At 35.1% G+C, this 26022-nt stretch overlaps 2 protein-coding genes across 4 annotated transcripts in view; one reads left to right on the top strand and one right to left on the bottom strand.

Annotated features, from left to right (window-relative positions):
* The window catches only part of LOC150092426 (venom protease-like), a 37762-nt gene extending 21447 nt beyond the window's left edge, over positions 1 to 16315 (top strand). For 2 of the 3 annotated variants that reach the window (XM_090415142.1, XM_090415140.1), the window contains exons 5-7: positions 1490 to 1749; positions 6916 to 7088; positions 16067 to 16315. In XM_090415142.1, the coding sequence (XP_090271268.1) occupies positions 1490 to 1749; positions 6916 to 7088; positions 16067 to 16282 (649 nt within the window). In that variant the 3' untranslated portion in view covers positions 16283 to 16315. The remainder of the gene's footprint in view (positions 1 to 1489; positions 1750 to 6915; positions 7089 to 16066) is intronic. The other variant, XM_090415141.1, reaches the window with a different exon arrangement.
* A 243-nt stretch (positions 16316 to 16558) lies between these two features.
* The window catches only part of LOC150092425 (high affinity copper uptake protein 1-like), a 33557-nt gene continuing 24093 nt past the window's right edge, over positions 16559 to 26022 (bottom strand). The window contains exons 3-4 of the mRNA XM_090415143.1: positions 25338 to 25485; positions 16559 to 18323 (exon numbers count right to left, since the gene is read on the bottom strand). Of these exons, the coding sequence (XP_090271269.1) occupies positions 18119 to 18323; positions 25338 to 25485 (353 nt within the window). The 3' untranslated portion in view covers positions 16559 to 18118. The remainder of the gene's footprint in view (positions 18324 to 25337; positions 25486 to 26022) is intronic.

The raw sequence follows: 26022 nt of genomic DNA, 5'->3' as shown, positions 1-26022 counted from the left end.
CAACATAAAGAAATAATATAAGGGTACAGTATATAGGAGTACAAATAATAACAATATAAGTGTAGAAAGTTTTTTGCTTGGTTATAAAATAAATTATTCTTGACAAATTATATTATAATTTTTGATATTATAATTTATAATATATTATAATTATTGTCAAGAAATTATATTATAAGTTCTTGTCAATAAATGAGTTTAAACGTGGCCGTAAGGCCATCGAAGATGAAGCGCTCTCTGGACGCCCTAAGGCCCGAGATCACTAGAAGGAAATGATTGACAAAATCCATGGTATCGTTATGGAAGACCACCGAGTGAAAGTGCGTGAGATTGCTGAGATTGCAGGCATCTCAACTGAATGGATGTATAATATCCTACACAAAAAATTGCATGAAAAAGCCGTGTGCAAAATCGCATGCGAAAACATGCGATTTTGCACACATTTACGAAGTGTTTGGCGATGTTAATCGCACTTCGCAAGATTTTTTGCGTCGATTCGTGACTGTAGACGAAACTTGGATCCATCACTACACACCTGAGTCCAAGCAGCAGTCGAAACAGTGGACAATGCCCAGAGAAGAAAAAGCGGCCAAGATTGGCGCACAAAAAAGTCCTCTTTCATCAAGAAATGCACGTTTCCACACATCAGCCATCGCAATGGCAAAATTGCACGAATTGAGGTTCAAATTTGTTCCACATCCACCATATTTTCCGGACTTGGCTCCGTTTGAATTCTTCTTGTTCCCTTAAAAATTTGGCTTGGTGGGAAAAAATTTTCTTAGAGCGAGGATGTCATCAAGTCTGTCAATGACTATTAGGCACAATTTGACAAATCCTACTTTTTTTTAGATGGAATGAAAAAATTAGAAACTGGCCGGGCCAAATGTGTAAACCTCGATGGAGACTGTTGAGAAATAAAGGTGATTTTTTCCAAAAAAATGTGTTTAACTTTTTTTTTTTTACCAAACTTTTCAAACAACTCTCGCAGTGTTGTGCCATGAGGATCAAGGCAAGAATATAATGTCTCGCCTAGTAAAAATTAACCAGTCCAAAACACTGAACAAATAACTCTAATCCAGAGTATTTAATAATAAGAGGATAACCATTTTTTTATTTGCAAACAGAAAATATGACTTCTGAACATTGAAGTTGGTAAAGTATATAAGTACTGTATATATAAAATATGAGTTTTTTTGTTGTTGTTGTTGTCAAATGGTGTCTGATTGGACTGCCGTGGAGATCTCAGTAAGTCCCAAGTTGGAATAATCGGAAATATTTCAGAGAAATTAATGGCAAAAGTGTAATTTGAATTAGCTACTGAACATCTCTTACAAAAAAAAAAAAGTGAGCACTATTTGAGAGTTGGAACAAGGGGTCGACATATTTCGAATATGTCAGCTTACTGACAGGAAATTAAATTTCTATTTTTTAACGAATCCTTGTGAATTCACCTTAAATAAATGAATAAATTTTTTTTTCTTTTTTTTTGTAGTATTCGACCAGAGAAGTACCATGTTCAACTTGGACAAGTGGCTTTAAGTGAAGGTACCAACTTTGATCTTGTCGACATCACTACTCATGAAGACTACAAACCGAACCTCTACTATAATGATATTGCTATTCTTCGCCTGAAATATAACATCACACCATCTGCTGAAGTATTTCCTATATGTCTACCATCATCCGATTTGCTTCTCGATCGAATCATAGGAGAAAACGCTACTATTTTGGGTTGGGGAGATCTGGCTTTTGGTAAATGAACAATTTATTTTTTGATTGAAACATACTAACTCAAGCATGAATTTAGTTTATGTATAAAATTTTTTTTTGTGTGTGTGTGTGTGTGTATATATATATATATATATATAAGTTCCGCCGACTGGAGGAACTTTTTCTCAGCCTGTTTTTGACCAATTCCTGAGTTAGTCGATCTCTGGCATGGGCATGTTAGGTACCAAGAGATGGCAGCACTGGTTTGCCAGCCTCTTCATCAGTGGCTGCCTATAATTAGTGATAGACATGGGCAAGCTATCTCTGATTAGCTACTGGTGGAGATTGAACTGCCCACTCAGTCTCCAAAAGCTAGATAGGGTATAAAGGCCTTGCCTACTCCCTATAAGGGAATAAAAGGTGTTAGCTGATTATTATTATTATTATTATATATATGAGATCATCCTTGAATAATTTTGTGATGGGAAAGTTTATATAAATATTATGTTGCAAAGAAATAGAAATAAAGGAACTTAAAATAAATCTAATGCGAAAAATTTCTTTCTTTTTTCTATGTGGCTTCCAACTCATGACAGGTTTTATGTAAACTTAGAGCGCATTTGTACCATGGATGGACTGAGTTTTTTTTTTTTTTTTTGAGAGGATTTTTATAAATTTTATATATATATATATATATATTGTATTTTATTTTTACACACTTTGGGAACTCTGCTCTAGAGAGCCACTACAGGCCTACAATAAACAGGGTGGTTGCCTCCCACTGGGTAATGAAATTCATTTTCCTAATGTCCATGATGGGATTAACTCACAACCTGTTGGTTGGAGAGCAGATATTCTAACCATTTGTCCAATCAGGCTGGCAAATTTCTCTCTGTGCTGTATTTTCAAAATATTTTGAGATGAGTTATGTATATGTATACATTAGTGTATTTGTATTTTATTTATTTATTTATTTTTACTGTTCTTTCAAGAATGAAAGAAGAAACTGAAAAGTCTCAAGAATGAACACGTTTATTTTTAGACTTTTTTATTTTGAGAGAAAAAAACAAAGACATGGAAAATATGATCAATAAGCAAGTAGAGCATCGATGAAACTCAGTAGTTAGAATATGGACTCGAAAACAGATTAACCATTGTCTACAGTGTGTTCCAACTGTTAACTTTAGTATCAGTGCCTATACAGGAGATACAGTACATCAATGGTAGCATCAAACTAATGCAGATTAGTGGTCTAACTGAACAGTGTTGATATTATCACACATTGGTTTTTGAACAATAAAATAGAATGATTCATTGCATCTACTGTCATAATATTTCATGCGGAACCCCTTTGCAGAAATGGAAAAGCTTGAATTATTTCAATGAAATTGCTAAAGTTTGTTTTTTGGATCAAAACATAAATACAAACTTTGAACAATGCAAAAATATATATGAGCCTCCTTAGCTAAGTTGGTATTAACAATGTCCTGTTGGGTGAAAAGACTTTGGTTCGAATCCCATCTAGTATAAATAGATCCTTTATTAGAGTTTCCCAACTGAAGCAAGTTAAAAGGTCTGATACACAGATGGAGGGGTTCTTTTCCAACTCGGATCACTCATCCAGCAAACCATGCATACTGGCCAGAGACTACACACAATTCACAAATATCTAGACCTTTTAGGATTAAATACCCTCCATAGTATTATTCTTTAATGAAGCAAATTACTTTGCTGCCTAATACGTTTCATGATTATTTTTTATGACTCCCATTGACAAAAGGTTGAACACAGTACATTAGTACTGTGAATGGGTTACAATTTATTTATTTTTTATGATTTGTTGTATTTTTATTGATTGTTTACACAGTCCGGAAACCTTGCTCTAGAGACCAAACATGGAACTTTTTTTCACGCCACTTCTAAAATTATGGCCAAAACAACTAAGACTATGAGATTAGTGTATTATGTGATTTCATTGTTTTTCTGGATGGTTTACCCATTTTACAGGATGAAAAATGAGTTTATCCTGGAGGGGAAAAACTCTGCTTTTCTCATATTGTTGAATGAGGATGATACAATTATATATATGGTAATAGGATGTTCAAGATAATGGCTGACATTAATTATTATTATTATTTGACACCTCCATGGAGTCCAAAGGCTCATCGAGGGAGGGCACCTGCTCTACAACTCAATCCACCAACTGACCACAACTACACCAATGCCATCTACTGCCGACCACCACAAGTATATTTCCAAAGACAATCGCAAACATCCATGCCCACGGCAGGATTCAAACCCACAGCCTTTTGGCTGGAGATCGGATACGCTAACCCCTCGGTCAGCCAGGCTGGCAGTTTAAAAAGGAGATTTTAGTTATTTGGAAATGTAACAAGGTAAATTATGGAGAACTAGAGGTCATTCCTGGAAGCTATATAAGGAGGGTGTGAGCAGGGGAGTGAGAAGCAGGTTTTTTGCATGCAGAGTTGAATAATTGGAATGCCTTGCCTTAGAGTGTGGTGTCCACAGAGAATTTGAGTGTGTTTAAGGTGCAGTATGATGAGTTGTGTGTATGATGAAAGGACCTCCTAGATGAGTCTTTGACTCCATGGGTCTTAGGGTAGTAATAATAATAATTATTTCAGTGCACATTCTATGTAACAATGATCAATTAAAAAAAAAAAAAGTTGTCTCAACAACCAAATAAACATCACAACTTGCCTCAGTTCCTATCTTTGGTGACAAAGTCATGAACAATAGTGGCCAAATAAAACTACAATTCTGTAGTTTTATTTGGTGTTTCTGTCCAAATAAAACTACAGAATTGCAAATCCAAACAGGAAAATTATTTAAAATATTTTCACGTAAAAGGTGTAGCACATGCTTCATTTCATGTCTATTGCTGTTGTCCAAAACGTCATGATAGATCTTTTAAATGCTGTCTATTTTTGAATGTTCATAGAGGTAACTTCAGTTTGTTGATTATAACTCATTGATGATGGGGATAATTAAATTACCATTCTAATTATTAATTAAATTTTGACACATTATGTAACCAAACTGTGCAGCTTTCAGTTTGTATGCTGTATTACATGCAAATTTCTTATCAATTCAAAGTGACACTAGCTTTGACTAGCAGGAAATCATGATTAAATCAAGCTGACATTTTAATTTTCTCCCTCCCAAATGATACAACTGGGCTAAATAGCAATTATGGGAAATTTCAAAATAATCTAATCTTAGTGTAAATAACAAGAATGATGTTCTATGTCTGTATGCAAGGATCACAGAAACAAATGTGCTACTTACTCTGTATTTATTTCGCCGAGGAATATTTATAAACAGCTTCATAGTGTTTTGCAAATATATAAAAAATGTATGTGAAAATAAATAGCAAAAAGGAGCCATACACTGAGTTATGATACCCTCATCCAGAATGAAACACATTCAGTATGACTGTGTCATAAAGGGTAGAAATAATACTGTACACAATGACTATATAGTGGGGGTGCATATGATTATGTAAACCAGACTATTAAAAGTTGCAAATCTATACAGAAAAATATTACGGCGTTTAAAAAGGCATGATCAATGGGATTTAGGTTTTTTTTCTCAGGTGTGGAATATCTTCTTAGTTGTCCACCAGGCAAAACCACCTCCTGTCCATGAACTGTAAAGAAGCATAGCAAGTAGAGGCTAGTGGTGAGCGAAAAGGTGACATGCCTACTTGTGCAAGCTAAATGACAGGTGATTATGTGGCAACAACGTCATAATAAAACATCCTGGAGAATGATGAGCTGTACTCTCACATGTACCAGGTTGCAAAGCTGTAGGCTCAGAACACACCATGTTTTGACTGAATGTCATCACTGAAAACTGCTACCATATCAGTAAGAGGCCACTTGAGCACACTGGAAAAAAGTGAAAGATGTGTTGGCTGACAAATACAGCTACATCACACACATATGAAAGGCAATGTATCTGAAGCCTACAACATGACTCTTTGAACGGCTTTGACATCCTACATGGTTTTCATTGTCTGTGCAGTGGAACATTGTATGGCTTATGGGTAAAAAATTTTTATACACTTTGTATTTACCACCACTAATGTATGACCAGTGTGGTCCACTGGCAGCTCACAGCAGATGTTGCATCTGTTCCTAGATGGATCTTCCAGGATGATAATGTGCCATATCACTGGGCCCACACTGTAAGGCATGTTCATGAAACACAGAGGAAATTTTAGTTAGTTGATGAATTTCATTCTCCTGCTTAGTAGAGGCATAGAGAAGTTAATGTTTGGTATCTGAAGTAGGGGTCCACATTGTCTAACCCTAAGTCCATTCACAGGTTTACATTTTCATACATTGCTTCATCGAATGGCTGGAGAATTCACAGGTTCTCGATTCACCAGAACACTTGGGATTTCTGGAATGTGCCAGAGACATCCCACATCATGACTACAAATCCACTTTGACGTCATTAGACAGTGGAATCAATATTGTAGAGGTAATGACTGTTATGAAAGGTGTCCAATATGATATTAAATAGGTCATTAAAATTTAATGTTATATCAGTGTCATTAGCTGAAGGAAATGCATCCATTTCTACATATACCCTTAGCATTCCATAGAAATCACATATATTGTTGGATATTTCTGCTGAATCTTAAAGGGCTTTTCTCCCCTTTCTTTGTTAAGATTCCCAAGTTAGAGATGTTAAAATTTAACTGTTTTGTTATTCAAGTAACAGTATTTTTTATCTAAAAATAATAACAGTCACATTTCAAATATCAAATGTATTATAAGGCTCATAATACATTCAATATTTGAATGTAACTACAGAGGCTCCAATAACTATATTGGAGCCTCTGTAGTTCAGTTAGTATAGACAGTCCTTTGATTGGAATGACTTGGGTTTCGAAACCATCTAGGACAAGGAGACCTTATAAGGTCTTTTCAAATGAAGATGAGTTAGCCGGTCTCAACTGATCCCATGAGCACACATCTACCAACAAAAATACTTATTTGTAGAGTGATGCAGAAGAGGAATGGCAAACCATCTGCATTAAATAGCCTAAAATCCCTAATTAGGAGAATCAACTTGTCTTGGATAGACGAGAATGTGATGGATGGAAAATTGCAAAATTACTGAAAAAGGTTTAACAATATAGTAAACTTCACTGATTGCATCTCTTTTTCATTGCAGGAGGTCCATCCAGTCATCTTCTTCAGGAAGTTGAAGGAATTCCAATAGTTCCAACATCGCAGTGTGAAAAAGCCTATGACAAAGTTCTTGACTCTCCATTTCCTAGGGGATTTAGTCCCAACTTCATTTGTGCTGGTTTACCAGAAGGAGGCAAAGATGCTTGTCAAGTAAGTGTAAGTTATTTATTTGGAATAAAGTGCACTGAATTAATGCCATGCAAGTATTTTATTATGTTCATATTTCTTCTTTGTTCCAATTGTTTGAGGATTGCATTACATGTACTCAGTTTGTCCATCTGTGTTTCTAATAGATCATTTTATATAAAAATGATGAGGAAGAATAGCCTACTATGGATTTTAACCCATTGAAGAGAGATAGAGAGAACTATGACCGAAATGTCTCTAGTCTTTTTCAGCACCATATTAAGTTAGCTGATCTCACATGTGATAATGGGATTGTTTTGTAAATGCTATTTTAGAACATCTCCTTCTACACACGGTACCAGATCGAAATTTGTCTCGCATTATAATTATACACAGTGATGTATAATTTATTATAAAATATATTGTAGCATTTATGATATATTCATAATTATTCAAAAAAAATTTTATTAACCATGTGTAGCTCAGTGGAAGTGGTGCTTGCATCCTCTGCGTTTGGTCGCTCGAAGTCAGACTTAAGTTCAAATCAAGTTGCCGACTGGAGGAACTTTTTCTAAGCCTTTCTTCAACCGATTCCTAAGTTAGTCAATCTTTGGCAGGGGCAAGCTCGTTTTTCCTCCTGGAAACTTGAGTTTTTTATCCCGTAAACTCAAGGAAATTGACCATAGTACCCACATTATTTCAGACAGTAACATATCTTGTTAGGGTTAGGTACCAAGAGATGGCAGCGCTTGTTTGCCAATCTCCTCATAGGTGGCTGCTATAATTAGTGATAGACATGAGCAAGCTATCTCTGATTGGCTACTGGTGGGGATTGAACTGCCCACTCAGTCTCCAAAAGCCAGATAGGGTATAAAGGCCTTGCCTACTCTCTATAAGGGAATAAAAGGTGTTAGCTGATTTTTTTTTTTTTTTTTTTTTGATTTATACACACACAAAGGGTTGTGAAAAAAATAAAACACATTAGTGCTATATGTGGCTAAGAGAAAAGAAGGAATTTGATTTGTTTGATGTTTCTTGAACAGCTGACATTGTAGTCTTTGAGGAAACCAGAATGAGGGACTCACTTCCAGAAGAATAGAAACATATGGAATGAATGAAGAGGAAGCGATGTTTATTCATTAAGTCTGAAGCTTGACAGCAAATGGATATTTGACCAGCACTTCTCATGTTCTTACAGTCTCAAAAGGCAGTGAAGGAATGATAATGGCCATTTCAAATTATTATAAATTTCAAACTATTTAAAATATATTATATTCATTCAAATTAAATTAGATAGAAAGCAAATAATGGGCAATGTAATGTTTAGTTACCTCTGTATAAATATGCACCATATACACACACATGCCTATCATGAGATTGAAACTGATGAATACTGTAAACAGATTTAATAGAAAAAGATCACACTACAGAAACACAACTTGATAGGGGAAATAACATCACTTCAAAAGCAGGTTTTAGGAATCAATATTGAGAAGACTAAACCAGCAAAAGGAAAATAACAGAAAATTTTGTACACACGCAGTCAATGCTAAACATGGGCTTTACTTATTCACCCATAATTAAATAAAAGTAATTTGATTAATTAAAAAGGTGATAAGCTACAAAAATTTAATTATTTTAGTTAAATCTCAAACATCCATTTCTGTTTCAGGCTCCAGACTACAATCAGAGTGCAACTATCATATGGTGCTGATCTGTACATTGTTAAACTGGAAAGCATAGCAACCCAAAGAAATCATGTCATGGACTATTTGAATAACACATTAAATAAATATCAAAAAAAAAAGTTTATTTAGAAACTCATGCTAGATAATAACAATAATTTGACATTTCCTAAATGCTCTTGTAATACATTACAAGCAATTATAGCAGCTTTATGTTTCTCAGGACCCCATATCATCTATAAGAAAATCTTATAATTACATACACAAAAAACATTTCCTTTTCCGCAGTACTAAACCTTTATAGCAAAAAATAAGAAGGGCTATGATGGCAAACGATTCGATGTGTAGGTGTGTGTAGAAGGAATGGATGCAAGATTTTAGATGTGTGGAGCAAGTTTGAGAAAAGATTAGGTTTGTATAAGAGGGACAGCCTACACCTGAATATATCTGGTATCAGGAATCTAGAAAAACTAATAACTGGTATGAAATCTAACAAGAGTCAGGGAAACTAAATTATAAAGGGAGGAATGGTGAGAATGTTAATGTAATTGTAATAGAACTGTGTTAATGATGGAATGGGCTTTGTCATGGAAATCTCGACAAGGAGAGAACGATTTCGACTTTGTGTTCGTCCAGTTCAGACCCATCAAATGTGTGCAAAGATGTCTACATTTATAAAGCATTAGAGAAGAATAGAGATCTGCAAGTTGTTCAACTGTGTCCTGCAAACTGCAGACAAGAGTATGAGTATACAAAAGAACATGCAGATAGACTATTATGTCTGTACACAAATGCTAGGAGTATCAGAAACAAATGGGGTAGAGTTTGTTGCCTTAGTCAATATGTTGGGACCTCAGATTGTAAGCATTAGTGAGACCTGGCTATCAGAATCAGACATACTAACTGGTATCAAGTGTAAAGGGTACAGTATTTTTAGAGAGGATAGGAGAGGAGGGAGCGTGCTGCCAATGATATTGGATAACTTGAATCCAGTTAGAGCTGAGACCTATGATTGTAGTAATACAACTAACAGTATTTCATGTGGCAGTGAATTTAAAACCATCTGGTGTGAGGCGGAATCTAACAAGATCAATTACATAGTGGGATGTTGTGGGTGTTGTTACAGACCTGGTGGGTCAGTTGCTAGTGATGAAGAAATGTATCACCAAATAGAAAAGATGAGAGCGAAAAGAGTAATCATAATGGGAGACTTTAATTATCCAAATATTGATTGGATCGCAGTAGAATCTCGTGAGGAGAATGAAAATGCATTTATTGAGATGTTGCAGGGCAACTTCCTCAAGCAGCATGTGACAGAAGGAACTTGAGGTCAAAGAGTGTTAGATTCGATCATAGGGTCAGAAGGCGTTTCAGTTAAAGACATAACTGAAACTGTAACTATTCTGCCTCTGGTTGGTGACAGTGATCATGCAGTACTCACTTAGGAAGTGACAAAGTTTATGAATGTTCCATTCAGAAAAGGTTACATGCTGAACTACAAAGCAGGAAATTATGACCAACTGAGGAGTATACTGACTTCAGTGGAATGGGATCAGTTGCTGGATGGGAAGAATATCGACAGTGCATGGGAAGCATTTAAACATTCATAAATGAAGCGATATCAGAATGTGTCCTGAGAGTTCAAAGAATAAATAGGATAGGAGTCAAATGGATGTGTAATCTTATTAAGCAAGAGATTCATAAGAAAAGGATGATGTGGAAGGAATACCATAAGGATGATGTCCATTATGAAAATTATAAGCAGCACGCTAGAATAGTCACAAATGTTGTACAGAAAGCAAAGTCCGAGTACAAAAAAAAACAGCTCTGCATGCTAAAGACAACCCACAAGAATTATATCAATATGCTGCAAGTAAAAGAAAGAATGAATATGAAAGAATAAGTCCGCTAAATGCAGATGGCATCAGGGTTACAAATGCAGACGAGGTTGTTCAACTAATGAGTGCCCATATTGCTAAAAGCTATCAACCTGGTGTACATGACATTGAGCTCACTGCTACCTCTTCACTGGATGAAAAAACTCAGGTGTATGAGGACAAGGTATTAGAGCTGTTGCACAAACTGAATAAGAATCAGCAATAGGGACTGATAGGATATCAGAACGAGTGCTAAAAGAGTGCTCAGCTAAACTGGCTATTCCTTTGACCAGGCTGTTTAATATAAGTCTCCGAACAGGGAAGATTCCACAGGGATGAAAAGAATGTATGGTAATTCCATTGCACAAGGGTTATGCAAAGACTGATGTGTCTAACTATCATCCAATTAGTATCTCAGGAGTGGTGGTGAAGATTTTGGAAAAATTGATTAGGGCTTGCATTCAGAAATGGGTTGACAGTGAATCTCTACTTTGCAATGAGCAACATGGTTTACTAAGGGAAGATCGTGTTTTAGCAATTTTAGCATTCTATAACAATGTTACCGTTGAACTAGACAAGGGGAATGGATACACCATGATACTTTTGGATTTTGCTAAGGCTTTTGACAGAATACAGCATGGTAGACTGTTGCATAAATTGAAGAATAAGTATTTGGGTTATAGAATACTAGTGTGGATAACAGGATGGCTGACTGACAGATGTTAAAAAGTGGTATATGGGGGATGTGAGTCTGCAAATTTAAGGTAATGAGTGGTGTACCACAAGGAACAGTCCTTGGTCCACTGTTATTCAATTTTTACATTAATGATATTGCAAAGGACTTGACAAGTGACATATTATTTGCTGATGTTGCAAAGATATGTAGGGTAATCAGGAATGCTGCTGATATGCACTACTTGCAGAATGATTTCAATAGACAGACAAGAATTGTGGTCATGGGAAAAATAGATGTCAGTTCAATGTCAGTAAATGTAAATTCATTCACTTCGGCGTGATTAGATATGAGAATGTCATATTTTATTGGTGGGATTATGCAGTGGTGTAGCTAGAGCTTTTGCCGCCCCTCACACCAAAAATACTACAAAAAGTCAAAACGACGTATAGGGAAATAAATTAAAACACTGTTTATTTTTGAAGTAAAACTTTAATTTCAACATTCTAAAATGTTCTTTTTCTTGCTTTTCTGTTAGCAAAATCATCGATGACATTGGAGAAGTCTATTTCATAGTAATGTAGGTAATTCTTAATCAATTTTATTTAGAAAAACACCTCTAACAACTAGCAACACTTACAGCAATTGTGAGGAAAATTCGCAGTAGTATTACAATACTTGGAAATGAGTTCTCGAGACTGTATTTTAGAATTAACTGCAAAAGTTCGAAAACGTTCAAAGTGTCTGGGGTGGACTCCCCCCCCCTCTAGCTATGCCTCTGCATTAAACCTTCTTTTACAAAGAATTTTATAACTGCACGATACTCAATTTTATCCATTTCAAGGGACATACAACACTTTCTTCAGACAGCTGTATAAAAGCAAACTACTTGATAGAATGACTTGCAATTTCACATGGATGCTTATGACAGGTGTACCAACTTAGGGAAAAAAAACCTTGCCAATAATGTTGCCATCTATGGTTGAGGCTGAGAACTTTTCAGATACAATAACTTAGACCACTTCAGTTTAAATGCATCACGGAAAGTCCACCACACATGAAATCATTTAAAGAATATCTAATCCAGTTTGTTATACATGTAATAAACATGATCATCAGTCTTGATATGGAAGCATACAGCAAAATGCGTATTTATAACTCCAGTAGAGACAGATCTATGTTACCCTGAAAAGAGGCAACTTATAATCAAATAACTGCAATGTTGTTACTAAAGCATTTCCTCACTGCTATACTATGGAGAAACAACAACCATCAATCCATATTTTACATCTATAAAACTGAATTAAGACAATTCTCAAATTTCTTTGATTTTTAATAGACATGTTTCCACATAACTGTAACAATACTGCACTTTAATATCAAACTGCACAGACAAGTTACAGTCATCACTATAAGAAAGGGAGCTTTGCCATCTCAAAGTAACAAATCTCTATTTTCACCTTAAATTTTTGATGGCATATGAGATCCATAAACACTATTAAAAACCAGAAAAAAAGGTATTTAGTAGATTCTTTAATTTAAGGTGATATGGTCAGCATTTATAGTGAAGAATTTATGGAGACAAAAATACATGTGTTGGAGTAATTACTTTACTTATAATTAAGAAAATAACATTCGACATTCAACCTCTATATTGAAGTCATCATCAGGAAAACATAAGCACAAGACACAAGCTACATGTGTCTTGTGCTTATTTATTTAACAAAAGTTAAATAAATCTAAGTGCTTTGTTAATCATTTGACCTAGCCTGACCTCTTGTGAAAAAAAAAATAATAAAAATAAATATACATATATATATATAAAAATATATAAAGTAATTAATAAATTATTTTTTATGCATATCAGTATAATACACAGATGATAGAAAAAAAATAAAAAATCTCTAAATAAATAAAAATAAAGTTTTATAGTGGAATTACGTTAAACACATCTCTACAGCCCTCTTATATTAAAGTTTTCTTGTGTTAGGGTTCTGCCATCATGTTCTGGATGCCATATATGTTGCAGATGGGTCCTTTATATTCTTGGAATTACTAATCCATCATTCATGTTGCGATTCGGATGATATTTCAGCATCTCACAAGCTTCCTTGAACTTTCTTTCAAACTAGGTTTTGGTATGGTGTAGGGACTTGGTGCATTTCAAAAACGTGGTTTGAAAGAAAGTTCAAGAAGCTTTTGAGATGTTGAAACATCATCCAAATCTCAAACAAAAATGATGGATTAGTAATTCCAAGAATATAAAGGACCCATCTGCAACCTATATAGTATCCAGAACATGATGGCAGAACCCCAACACACGAAAACCTTAATATAACAAGTCTTGCACTTGGTCAAGTTCCTAAGGAGGGCAAGATTGTGCCACTTCATAAAGGAGGTGATCGAACTCAAGCATAAAACTATAGGCCTATCTGTGTGTCAGGTGTTGTGGTTAAGTTGTTGGAGAAGCTTGTGAGAACTAGGATCCAGAGTTGGGTTGACAATAATGGTATTATCTTTGATGGACAGCATGGATTTGCTAAAGGGAGGTCATGTTTTAGTAATCTACTTATTACAATAAAGTAACTGCTTCCTTGGACAGAGGAGAAGGATACACAGTAATATACTTGGATTTCACAAAGGCTTTTGATAGAGTATCTCATGATAAGTTGACAGTCAAACTAGAGCAAATGGGGTTGGATATTAGATTAGTACATTGGATTGGAGACTGGCTATCTGATAGGTATCAACAAGTTGTGTATGGGGGTGCAATATCCAGGAAAAGGAAAGTCACTAGTGGAGTGCCTCAGGGGTGTGTTTTAGGGCTATTACTGTTTAACTTGTATATTAATGATATTGGCAAAGATTTGGATGGAGATATTCAGTTGTTTGCAGATAATGCAAAGTTGGGACGAACCATAAAGAGTAGTGAAGATATTGTGGCCCTACAGGAAGACTTGAATAGATTGAGTGATTGCGTACGGAAATGGAGATGTGAATTCAATGTTGCAAAATGTAAGTGTTTAAAATTTGGAAAACAAAGATGGGATGCAGAATTTATGCTTGGTGAGAATATATTGTTGGAAGTAGAGGAAATAAGATATCTGGGGGGGTGATAGTTAAGGATCTAAAATTTAGGGGACACATAGCCAAAATTGTGAAGACAACACAAAGGCTTCTAGGAATGATGCAGAGGATACTGACGTGTAGAAGTAGGGAGATTCTTGTTCCATTGTATAAGGCTTTGATTAGGCCACACATGGACTATTGTGCCCAGATTTGGTCACCAGGTTTTCAGAAGGATGAAGAGATGTTGGAAAGGGTCCAAAGGTGACTGACTAAGGTAGTTTCTGACCTCTGGAATGTCGAATATGAGGAAAGATTGAGAAGATGTAATTTGCAGAGTCTGGTGGACAGGAGGAAGAGGGGAGATATGATAGAGATCTACAAGTTGGTAAAGAGTTGTTATAGGATCAATGCTGCAGAAGTTCTACAGAGAATAGTGGGAGATCAGGAGAGAACCAGAGGTCATCCCTGGAAACTGTATAAAGAGGGTGTGAGTAGGGGAGTGAGAGGCAGGTTTTTTTCGTGCAGAGTTGTGAATGATTGTAATGCCTTGCCTGAGAATGTGGTATTTGCAAGGAGTTTGAGTGTGTTTAAGACATGGTATGATGAGATGTGTGTGATAAAAGGACCTCCCAGATGAGTCTTTGACTCCATGAGATCTTAGGGTAATAATAATAATAATAAGAGTGCTGTAGAGATGTGTTTAATCTAGTTATGCTATAATACTTTATTTTTTATTTATTTAGATTTTTTTATTTTATTTTTTCTATCATCTGTATATTATTATATTGATATGTACAAAAAAACTTATTTTATTTTGTATTACTTTATATATTTGTATATATTTTATTTATTATTATTATTTTTCACCAGCGGTCAGACAAGGGTAAATGATTAACAAAGCATTTAAATTTATCTTACTTCTGTGTATGTCACGTAGCTTATGTCCTATGCACATGTATGTTTTCCTGATGATGACCTCGATAAATTCTTCACTATGAAAGTATTTAGTAGCGTTCTCTCCTCTAATACTTTATTTAGTAGTAGAATATATTTACAATTATAATGATTATCACAATATATAAAACATGAAATGATTTATGAATAATTATTACATAATTAAACAGGCATTAATCATATATATTAATGCTTCATATTACAAAAGTAGCACACTAACACCTCCTGTGTGAAATCAAAACATAACATATCAAGTAGTAATTGACATACCATAAACTACTTTCTGACAACACTTGCAGCTTTATACTTGATTCTTCTAATTTCCTACCAATAATAGTCATTTTCTGCTATGACCCCCTTGTTCAACACTGCAATTTATTGGCAAAACTATTAAACTAGATAAAACTAAACATTTATTTGCCAAGAGATATTTTATTTATACATTTTTATATATTTTATATCTTTTTTTCTATAAAAATATATTGTAGGAAGGAGAGAGTGTTATTGAAAGATTTTTAAATCATTTCTTATAGATTCTTTTTAAATTTAAAAATCATCTTGCATAATTTTTAGAAAAAAAATGAACACAAAGAACAACACTAACGAATATAGTACACACTAAAAAGATATTATTATTGAACTACTGACATATCAGAAGACATTAGCATAATATAAGATTGCAATCTACATTGTTACTTTTATAATGAACTCAAAATATTTAAAATTGATTCTGAGTAATTTATTTTCTAGGGAGATTCAGGAGGTCCTTTAATGATTAATCGCGAAGATTCCTGGATAGTAATTGGCATCGTGTCCTTTGGCTTCAAGTGCGCTGAACCAGGATTCCCTGGTGTGTACACTTGGATTCCTTACCATTTCAAATGGATTGAAAACTACATTAGGAAAGCAAATGAGATATTTATAAATCAAGAAGATCGATTTCTGGACATTATATGTTTGTGCTAAACATTAAAAAAAAAATTTCTTGCTTGTACTGAACATCGAGTAACTGCCTTGAATAGTATACCTCATCATGCAACACTCCAATAATGTTTCTTCATAGAGAAAATATAATCTGTTTTAATTCTCGTTCTATAAGTAATCTTTTATTAGTTTAAGAGAACAACTTGTACACAGTTAAACTATGATTATGTTATAAAAATATCTGCTTGTCTAGATTTCCCCTTTCACTACAAAGAATTATAATTCTTACTGTGTACTTCATAAATATAATTTCCTAGACTTTTTCTACCACCTCTGAAGACATTTCTCTTTATGTAATCTTAATCCTTCCTCTCACTGTCTTAGTCCGTCCCAAATTTGGTTTCATTACAATTGACTGCAAGTAAGAAGCATTTCAATGGTTTTTTTTCTGTTCTTTTTTTTTTTTTTTTTGCTATAATGCTCCTTTTAATAATCCACAGCACTATACTACATTTTCTTGCAGTTCTCTCTTTTAATGCCCATCTATGTCTGAGCGTAAGAGCGAGAAAGATTCTATTAATTCATTCTGTGCTGAAGCTTCGCATTCTTAAATAATATTTTTGCTGATTAATAACCAACAGTTTATAAATTCCTCTTAATTTATAAATGAAGATGGATAAATTGCAACTACAAGAACAAAATCAAAAATATATGAGACAGCTTATTTCATAGGAAACTTAGTACTATCTATATATAATATCCACATATAATAGTATCTATATATACATTTTTTTTTTCTTTCTATCACATTTTAACATGATGAGTTGCAGAATCAAAGTCTGTACTCAAGCACAGTATTCTCATCATTCCCACTTTAGCATATTTGCTCTCCCCTGTGCATCAAGCTCTGCTACAAAATTGGTAAGACAGTGACAGAAATGTATGAAATGATACACCATGCATCTGGAAAGAACAACATTGGGTTGTCATATGTCAAGGCAATGCTGATCACATTTAATGTAGAGGGTCTAGTGCAAGAGGAATTTTTTTTTCCCAAGAACACACAATGGATCAGACTGTCTACACAACCAATTTTCATTTCCTTTCATATGCAACTTCTCAAAAATGGTTTTTGCTTACTTGGCTTCTGCATCATGACTATGTATTATTATTATGTAACACTTCCAGGGAGTTCAAAGACTCATCGAGGAAGGGGATTTGCTCTACAACTCTCTGTCTCAACCAACTACCTTCATCATCCACACCAATGCCATCTACAGCCGACCACCACCACTAGTACTTTCACAGACAATCACAAACATCCATGCCCACGGCAGGATTCGAACCCGCAGCCTTTTGGCTGGAGAGCGGATATGCTAACCACTCGGCCAACCAGACCGGCATGTATCTGTCCTGAGTGTCCAGAAATTTTTACTCAAGCACAGTATTTCTCATCATTCCCACTTTAGCATATTTGCTCTCCCCTGCTTCATCTCCAGGCTGAAGAGCACCACAAAAGAAAGCCACTAGACACTACTATTTCATGATGTCACAGATACCTGAAAATAAGACAGATGTAGGTCATTCCCAAACAAGTTCAAAAGAGATACAATGAAGGGATCACTGAGTTAGGAGAATAATATTTTGAAAGAAATAACTCAGAATAATTTGAATGTACTTTAATTTCCATTCAAAAAAAAAATAAAAAAAGAGAGAGAAAAGTTCCACATAGTTTGATTAACCCTGTTTTATATACAATCCATAAAAATATAACAGTATTTATTATAAATACAAAACTTGATCCTTTTAAGCAATACATTTAAGGATATAAATATATATGATGGTCTGTGCAAAGGAGGGAAATCATAAATGTGCTGGTCATGTATCTCCAGAAATTGGTATTTCCAGTGGAACAGCTAGAGGTTTTTGGAATAATATTGCTTCCACCAGATAGCTGATGCTTGCTGCTATCACTACAGTCAAGAAGAGCCACATATTGAAACTCATAACCACCAACATCACTATATAGCTCACTGTCAATTCTACCATATGAAGCATAGTCTGGAGTAAATGCAACTGTAGCCTAAAAGAAAGGGGAAAAAAAAAGCAAATATAAATTGCACTAAGAATCCAAATCTAATGCTAAAATATTTTTGTTAATTTATTTTACTTTATGGTTTTATAATAAGTGCTAACAATTGACAGTAGTTGTTAGCCAGCCATTACTATTGTTAATGTTTTATTATTGATCAATAAGAATACAAATTATTTTATGATATATTCTTGATCTGGATTCAAGAAATACAATGATTGCTAAATACATATTATCACCAAATTTTCTAATAATGTTGGGCATGTCGATATTTATTACCATATGACCTCCATGGATTCATTGTGGGAGGTACACACTACTGCACACAATGCTCATCCAGCTGTGCTTTAAACTGATTCAATGTGTCTACGTTCTCTACAACACACTCAAGCAATACATTCCGCTCACCAACCACTCTCCATGCACAGAACCTTCTCCTCACTCCTCTGCTTACTCTCTTTATACAGTTTCTAGTGATGGTCTCTTGTTCTACCCCCCCTTCTCATTCTGTGAAAAATCTTTTCCATGTCAACTTGATAGCAACCCATGACAAGCTTATGTTTCAATCATATTCCTCCTATTCACAAGGCTTTGCAACATACATTCTCTCAATCTGTCTTCATACTTCACATTCTAAACACCACTGATCTCCTTTGTAAATCTTCGCTGGACCCTTTCCAACATATCTTCATCACCATGAAAACCCAGTGACCAATCTGTGCACAATAATCAATATGAGGTCTGATCAAGGCCTTATACAATGGCATCATAACCTCTCTATTTCTACAGTCCTCCGCATCATTGCCATTATCTGATGTGATGTCTTCACAACTTGTGCAATGTGGCCCATGAATTTCAGGTCCTTGTCCACCATCACTCCTCTCCTCTAATTCCTTTAAAGTCTCCCCACCAAGTGTATACTTTGCAACATTGAACTTACAGTTATACTTACCTGCCCACCATTCATGCAATCTATTCATGTCCTCTTGTATGGTCATAATATCTGCTTGACTGCGTTGCTCTCCCCAGTTTGGCATCATCTACAAACAGCTGCATATCACTAGTTAAACCCATCCCAATATCTAACATGCAAATTGAACAACAATGGTCCCAAAACAGCCTGTGTAGCTCAGTGGATATGGCGTTTGCATACCATGGCGCTTGACCGCACGAAGAAGACTTTGTTTCAGGGTATCAGAAGGCTTAGGAAAATTTCCTCTAGTCGTCAACTAGAGGAAATTTTCCTAAGCCTTTTTTCGACCAGTTCCCGAGTTAGTCGATCTCTGGCATGGGGAAGCCGGTTTTTTCTCCCAGAAACTCAGGTTTTTCATCCAGTAAACTCAACAAAATCGACCATAAAAAAGCCTTTTTTCGACCAGTTCCCGAGTTAGTCGATCTCTGGCATGGGGAAGCGGGTTTTTTCTCCCAGAAACTCAGGTTTTTCATCCAGTAAACTCAACAAAATCGACCATAAAACCTACATTATTTCAGACATTAAATATATTGTGTTAGGATTAGGGATCACAAGATGGCAGCACTTGTTGAGCCATCTCTCTTCACTGCATGCTGCTTAATTAGTGATAGCCTTGGGCCAGCGATCTCTGATTGGCTGCCAGTGGAGATTGAACTGCCCATTCAGTCTCCAAAAGTTAGATAGGGCTAAACGGCCTTGCCTACTCCCTATACGGGCATATAATGGCATTAGCTGATTTTTTTTTATTTGGTCCCAAAACTGACCTTTGTGGTACACCACTAGTGACTTTCCTCTTTTGGGATACTGCACTCCCATATACAACTTTCTGATAGCTATCTGACAGCCAGTCACTGATCCAACTCAGAAGTTTGTTATCCAATCCCATCTGTTTCAATTTATTTACCAGCTTGTCGTGTTGCAATCTATCAGAAGCTTTTCCATCTAAGTACACCACTGTATATGTATCTCCTCTGTCCAAGGTATTTGTCACCTTGTTATAGTACACAAGTAAGTTAGTGAAACATTATCTCCCCTTAACAAACCCATGCTGATAACCACAGAGAATACTGTTGTTATCAACCCATTTCTGTATCCTACTTCTCACCAATCTCTCCAGTACCTTCACCACAACTCCAGATATACAGATTGTCTATAATTTGAAGCTACAGCCTTATCACGACCTTTATGCAGTCGAACAATTTTACCCTCCTTCCACTCCCTTGGGTACCTGCGCTGTTACAAGACTCTTATTAAACAGGCATCCCAATGCTAATTCCCTGGAAGAACATTCCCCTTAGATGCATGCTGGTATGTCATCAAATCCTATCACCTTATTGACATGAAGTTTGTTTATTTCCTCAAATACCTCCTGCTCCTTCACAATTAAGATATCCGCTACACTTAAGTTCCTCATGATTCCACCCTGATCAGGATGAAACACCCTTGTCATTTGATCACTGAATACCTCAACAATGTTTTCTGCAGCAGTTACCATTCTACCACTTTCATCCATTAACATCATCTTACCATAACCATTCTTCCTTCTATTTGCCACATATCTAAAAAACCCTCTAGGGTTTTTCTTCATCTGGTTTGCCATTTCTGCTCATACCACACTTTTGTTTTCCTTACTGAGTCGCTCTCTTGGCTTGTTCTTTATACTCTTCATGTAACTGATTATTATCATTATTCATCTTGTACTTCCTCCAAAGTACCTTCTTTTTCCAGATTTCATGCTTAAGCTCCACATTCATCCATTTTACACCTACCTATTCAGCCTTTTGGCCTTCAGAATACATTCACACATTGATGCTGTTATGTCTTTTTTTGTCAGTTCCCATGCAGCATTTATTTCCTTACTGCTCAACTCCTCATTCCACGTTATAGTTCCAAGCTGTCTCCTAAGCTTGTCATAATCACCAGCCTTATAATTCCACATATATATTTTCCTGACATAAGTCTGCATATGGTAGTCACAACCCCTTCCACATGAAACCACAACCCAGGAAGGGGTTGTGGTTTCATGAAGTGTGGCTACACTTCATGATCACTTTCACCAAATGGAGGTTGGAGGTTTTGTTGTTGTTAAAAAGAAAATAAATAAAGGGATAACAATGAAAGCAAGGGGGATATTATGTGAGAAAAAACAGTATATCATTCTATTCAAGATTGGGAATTTAGGAAATTAAATTGCATGTTTGGGCTGTCGCCACCCTTAATAGAATTAGTTCTTTGGTGGAAGGCTGAAATAATAATAATAATCAGTACCATCAACAGGGTGTAGCATAGAGGCAGCCTGCCTCATGGTGTGGTTTAATAAGGGCGCTCGTTCAACCATACTGAGGTAGGCGGTATTGCTATACTAACAATTCCTGTTTGTGTAGCAAGTGCAGAAAGATGTTTTTCCAAGATTAAACTGATTGAAAATTATTTGCGAACAGCAATGACCCAAGAAAGATTGGTTGGTCTAGCAACTATATGATAGAGGCGGACATAGCTTATAATTTAAATTTAGAAGAGCTTATAAACAGTTTTATTGTGCGATATCCCAGTAGAGCAAACATTTAATTAATATTATTATGTAATCGTTTTGCATTGATGTTTCTCTTGTAATAAAAACAAAATAGCAATTGGAGATTTTCTTATATTTTTGTCTTATAATCCATCAGGGGCAATATTTAATTCTTTGCCTCAGGGAGCGATCTAATCTGGTGATGGCCCTGATAATAATTATAATTATTATATACAAGAGGTTCTCAAACATTAACTATACTACAATACCTAAAAATACAGCAAGGGATCAGATGTAATGAGAAGCCCATTGCTATGCACAGTCAAGGTAATAATTCTAAATACAACATTTTTTGCATATAAAGAACAAACTATTTCATTATAACAACTGTGTGTTGTTTTCCACAGGTGCATAAATAATACAACTACCAATATTGCAAGCCTCATTTTTTGGGAAAGAGGGATTGTTAACATGAATTACTGATTGATAAATAAAGTTTTGAAATAAGAAATGTATTGCTTTAGAAATGTCCTCTTAATTGCACTTAAAACTAATTTGATTCTAAAACTAGCAGGAAGAAATATTGATGTTATTCAAAGAACTTTAATTGAATGGTTGTACTTTTCTAAACACAACACCCATTTTTGGCTTATGCACCATACAGACATAATTTGGTTATGCCTAATTTTTCCACTACAAATGGTCTGAAAACAATTCATGAAATTTTGATAAACTTTAAACTACAAATTTCCAACCAGCAAGTAATTAATTAATATCAGTTTGAGTTGTTTTTCCAAATCTTGCCAGTAACATGATCCCATTGAAACCAAAATTAAACTATATGGACATTATAAGAAATCGCAAATTTTATTAAATTCCATCTGGTCAGAACGAAGTTATTTCAATATATAATTTTGACATGTTTTTCATTTTGTGCCCCTGTAAGCGGTCCAATTGAAACAGAAATTGGAATGGTGGTTTGATACATTTTGGAAGGATCAATAATGCTAAAACAAAATAAAATCCACCCAAAGAGAGTCCTGAAATAATTTAAATTATTATTATTATTATTATTATTCAGGCCTCCAAGGAGTCAAAAGACTCATTGAGGGAGGTCCTTCCTAAGACATAAAGTCTGTCAAGACTCATCGAGAGGAGGTCCCCCCCCCCCCTGAGAAACACAAAGTTTATCATACCACTCTTTAAACTCACTGACCGTTCTCGTTCCCACCACTCCATCAGGCAATGCATTCCACGGCTCAACCACCCTCCACACAAAGAAACCACTCCTTACCCTCTTGCTCACAGTTTCCTTTCGTAACTTCCAGGAAGAACATAAGAACAGAAGGACAATGAATCAAGAATTTTGCCTTTAAAAATGAAAAGAAAGATAATGTCAGGAACAAGGTATACCACTGAATCCCTGATAAAAGGTATTTAGTTTCACTTCAGTTTTGCTATGTAACCCTTTCCCTATTTCAAATCTTTATGACTCAATACATAAATAAAGGCTTTTCCCAAATCCATATACTGATTAACAGAGAATCTGTATATGCCACAAAATAATCCAGTTCATGAAGCTACTTACTTTCATTTAAAGTAAAAAATTAAATGATGCTAGCACTTTTGATTATTACATAACTTTTTAAAAATATATCCTTAACATATGAAAATATGTTTGTAATGTTACTGTAGTAAGACTTTGCTTTGCTTTGATACTGGTGTATTGTAACATCCATCTTATATCATCTTTCCTACCATCCTGCATCTACCCAATAGACCTACATTCAGCCCCATTCCAAAAAAAAGGACAATAAAAGTTGACCATCAAATAGTCGTCTCATTGCTTTCACTCCAATTCTCTTAAAAATTAAGATGGTTATTAAAAGCCAATTTATTTACCATTAGGAGGTAAATAAGAAACTCATGGTTGCACTTGACGTTTAATCAGATCTGGAACAGAGACTTGCTCACCAAACTATCATCTCATTGTCTACCTTCTAACCTTTGCAATTGTGTTGCTAGCTTCCTTTCTGATTGTTCACCATATGTCACAGTAGATGGCTTCCTCTCCTCATATTTTGCTACTTATCAACAGCTTTGTTGATGAATGACAGTACACTCCCTCCATTCTTTCTTCTTTATTTGACAAAATATTGTCACATCGAAGGGACACTGCATACTCTATGGGAGGAGTTATACTGGAGGAAGTAGGAGACAAGAGATCTGGGGTTGATTGATAGAAACCTGCATTTAGAGGACATATTGCAAAGGTGGCAAAGGTAACACAGAGCATTGCTGCAATAATGAGAAGGACACTGACCTGCCGAGATAAAACAGTTATCATTCTGTTGTATAAGACCCTGATCAGACCACACTTGGACTATTGTTCTCAGATTTGGTCCCCAGGATTTGAAGGGGATAAATTAACTGTGGAAAGGGTACAAGGCAGATAACAAAGATGGTTTCAGGACTGTACAATTATAGTTATGAGGATCGGCTGAGGGAATGTAGACTGCAGAGTTTGGTGGATAGAAGAAAGAGAGGTGATATGATTGAGACTTTTAAACTGTTGAGAAGTGGTTACGGGGTTGACACGGGGGAGTTCTTTTGCTTGGTTGAACAGCGGGAAGGAGTGATGACAAGAGGCCATCCCTGGAAGTTACGAAAGGAAACTGTGAGCAAGAGGGTGAGGAGTGGTTTCTTTGCATGAAGGGTGGTTGAACCATGGAATGTATTGCCTGATGGAGTGGTGAGAGCAAGAATGGTCAATGAGTTTAAGGAGTGGTATGATGGATTTTGTGTTTCCTGGGACCTCCCGCGATGAGTCTTTTGACTTCATGGAGGCCTGAATAATAATAACTTAAGAAACAATCATAAGTTATTAACGTCTTATAATGTCTTAATAATAAAATATCTTAATAGTGTCTAAAAGACAACAAATCGTGAAGATCTCTACCATATTCTAGGCATCAGCTATGCAAAAGGTACTGAAATCGAATGTATCTCTTCAACTATAAGATGAAGAGCAAAAAATGCATAACAATATTAATTTCCATGTGTGTCCATTTCCAGAAGCAGTGTCATACAAAGCACTAAGAGATCATATTGCTAATGGAATATGAAGACTTCTGATGTGGTGAGTCGTAATATTGAAAGTCAGGTATAATGTAGAAACTGGTAGGAAGTTGCATTTTAAGGGAAAATTACAAAACAGTTTAAGACTCAACAGATCAGCACACAACAAACAGTTAGTACACCATATGAACATTGATTAATTAACCAAATCAACAAATGTCCACATCACACTAACACTTACTCATTTTTATTGTAAAACTGAGAAGTGGCTCAAACTAATGTTATATAAATTCAGATGCAAGTTAACACCTGATTTGTACGTTAGGATTAGAATGCTTGTCATCCTCTTAGCACAGGCCAGAAGAGAAACAAAGGTTTGTACATACTCGAATAAAGATAGTTTAGATTATTATTTAATACTGACTTAGTAATGGGTAATTACCGTTGGCATTTTTCATTGGATGATTTTCTTAAACTCTTGTTTCTTTTCATTTTCCTGTTAAACAGTTCAACCAACTTTACTCTAAAGAATTTGATCCATTCTTGGAGAAACACAAATACAGCTACACCTGCACAGAGGCTTGCCATCTCTAAAGAAAAAAATTAAAAAAAAGTAACTTTTCATATGCAAAGTATGGATGTTATTCATACAACAGAAAAGCATCCATATTTCATATAAATTTATATATATATATATATATATATATATATATATATATATATTATTTCTCAATCTCTAAGCTACTTATTTTTAGGTTTAAAAAAAGATTTAAACGTCTAGTATAATAATATCACTTTCTTTACATTATATCAATTTATTTATTTATTTACACAATAACTGTACTCTCATAGTCAGTTAATCAAATCATAAAGTCCAACACTTTTTTTTATAATAGAATTTTATTTTTAATGGGACAAATAATCAACAGATGTTTGCTGTTATTTCTAGGTCCCATAATGTTCCCGATGCCTTGTGAAAGTTAAATGAAACTTGATTTGTTTTATTTCTTTCCGCCAAGTTCTAGTGTGCAATTAAAAACATGAGATTCCAATATTCTTCAGAAGATGGTGCAACGATATTGACATTTTTAAATATAATGTCGTTTCGAAGCAGTTCTTCAAGCATT

The sequence above is a fragment of the Typopeltis vanoorti genome, chromosome 26 (assembly GCF_054136105.1).
Source record: "Typopeltis vanoorti isolate ZY-2024b chromosome 26, IOZ_Tvanoo_1.0, whole genome shotgun sequence".
In the NCBI taxonomy this organism is placed as follows: Eukaryota; Metazoa; Arthropoda; class Arachnida; order Uropygi; family Thelyphonidae; genus Typopeltis; species Typopeltis vanoorti.
The sequence above is the reverse complement of the archived record's forward strand: the minus strand, read 5'-3'. Positions and strand labels throughout refer to the sequence as shown.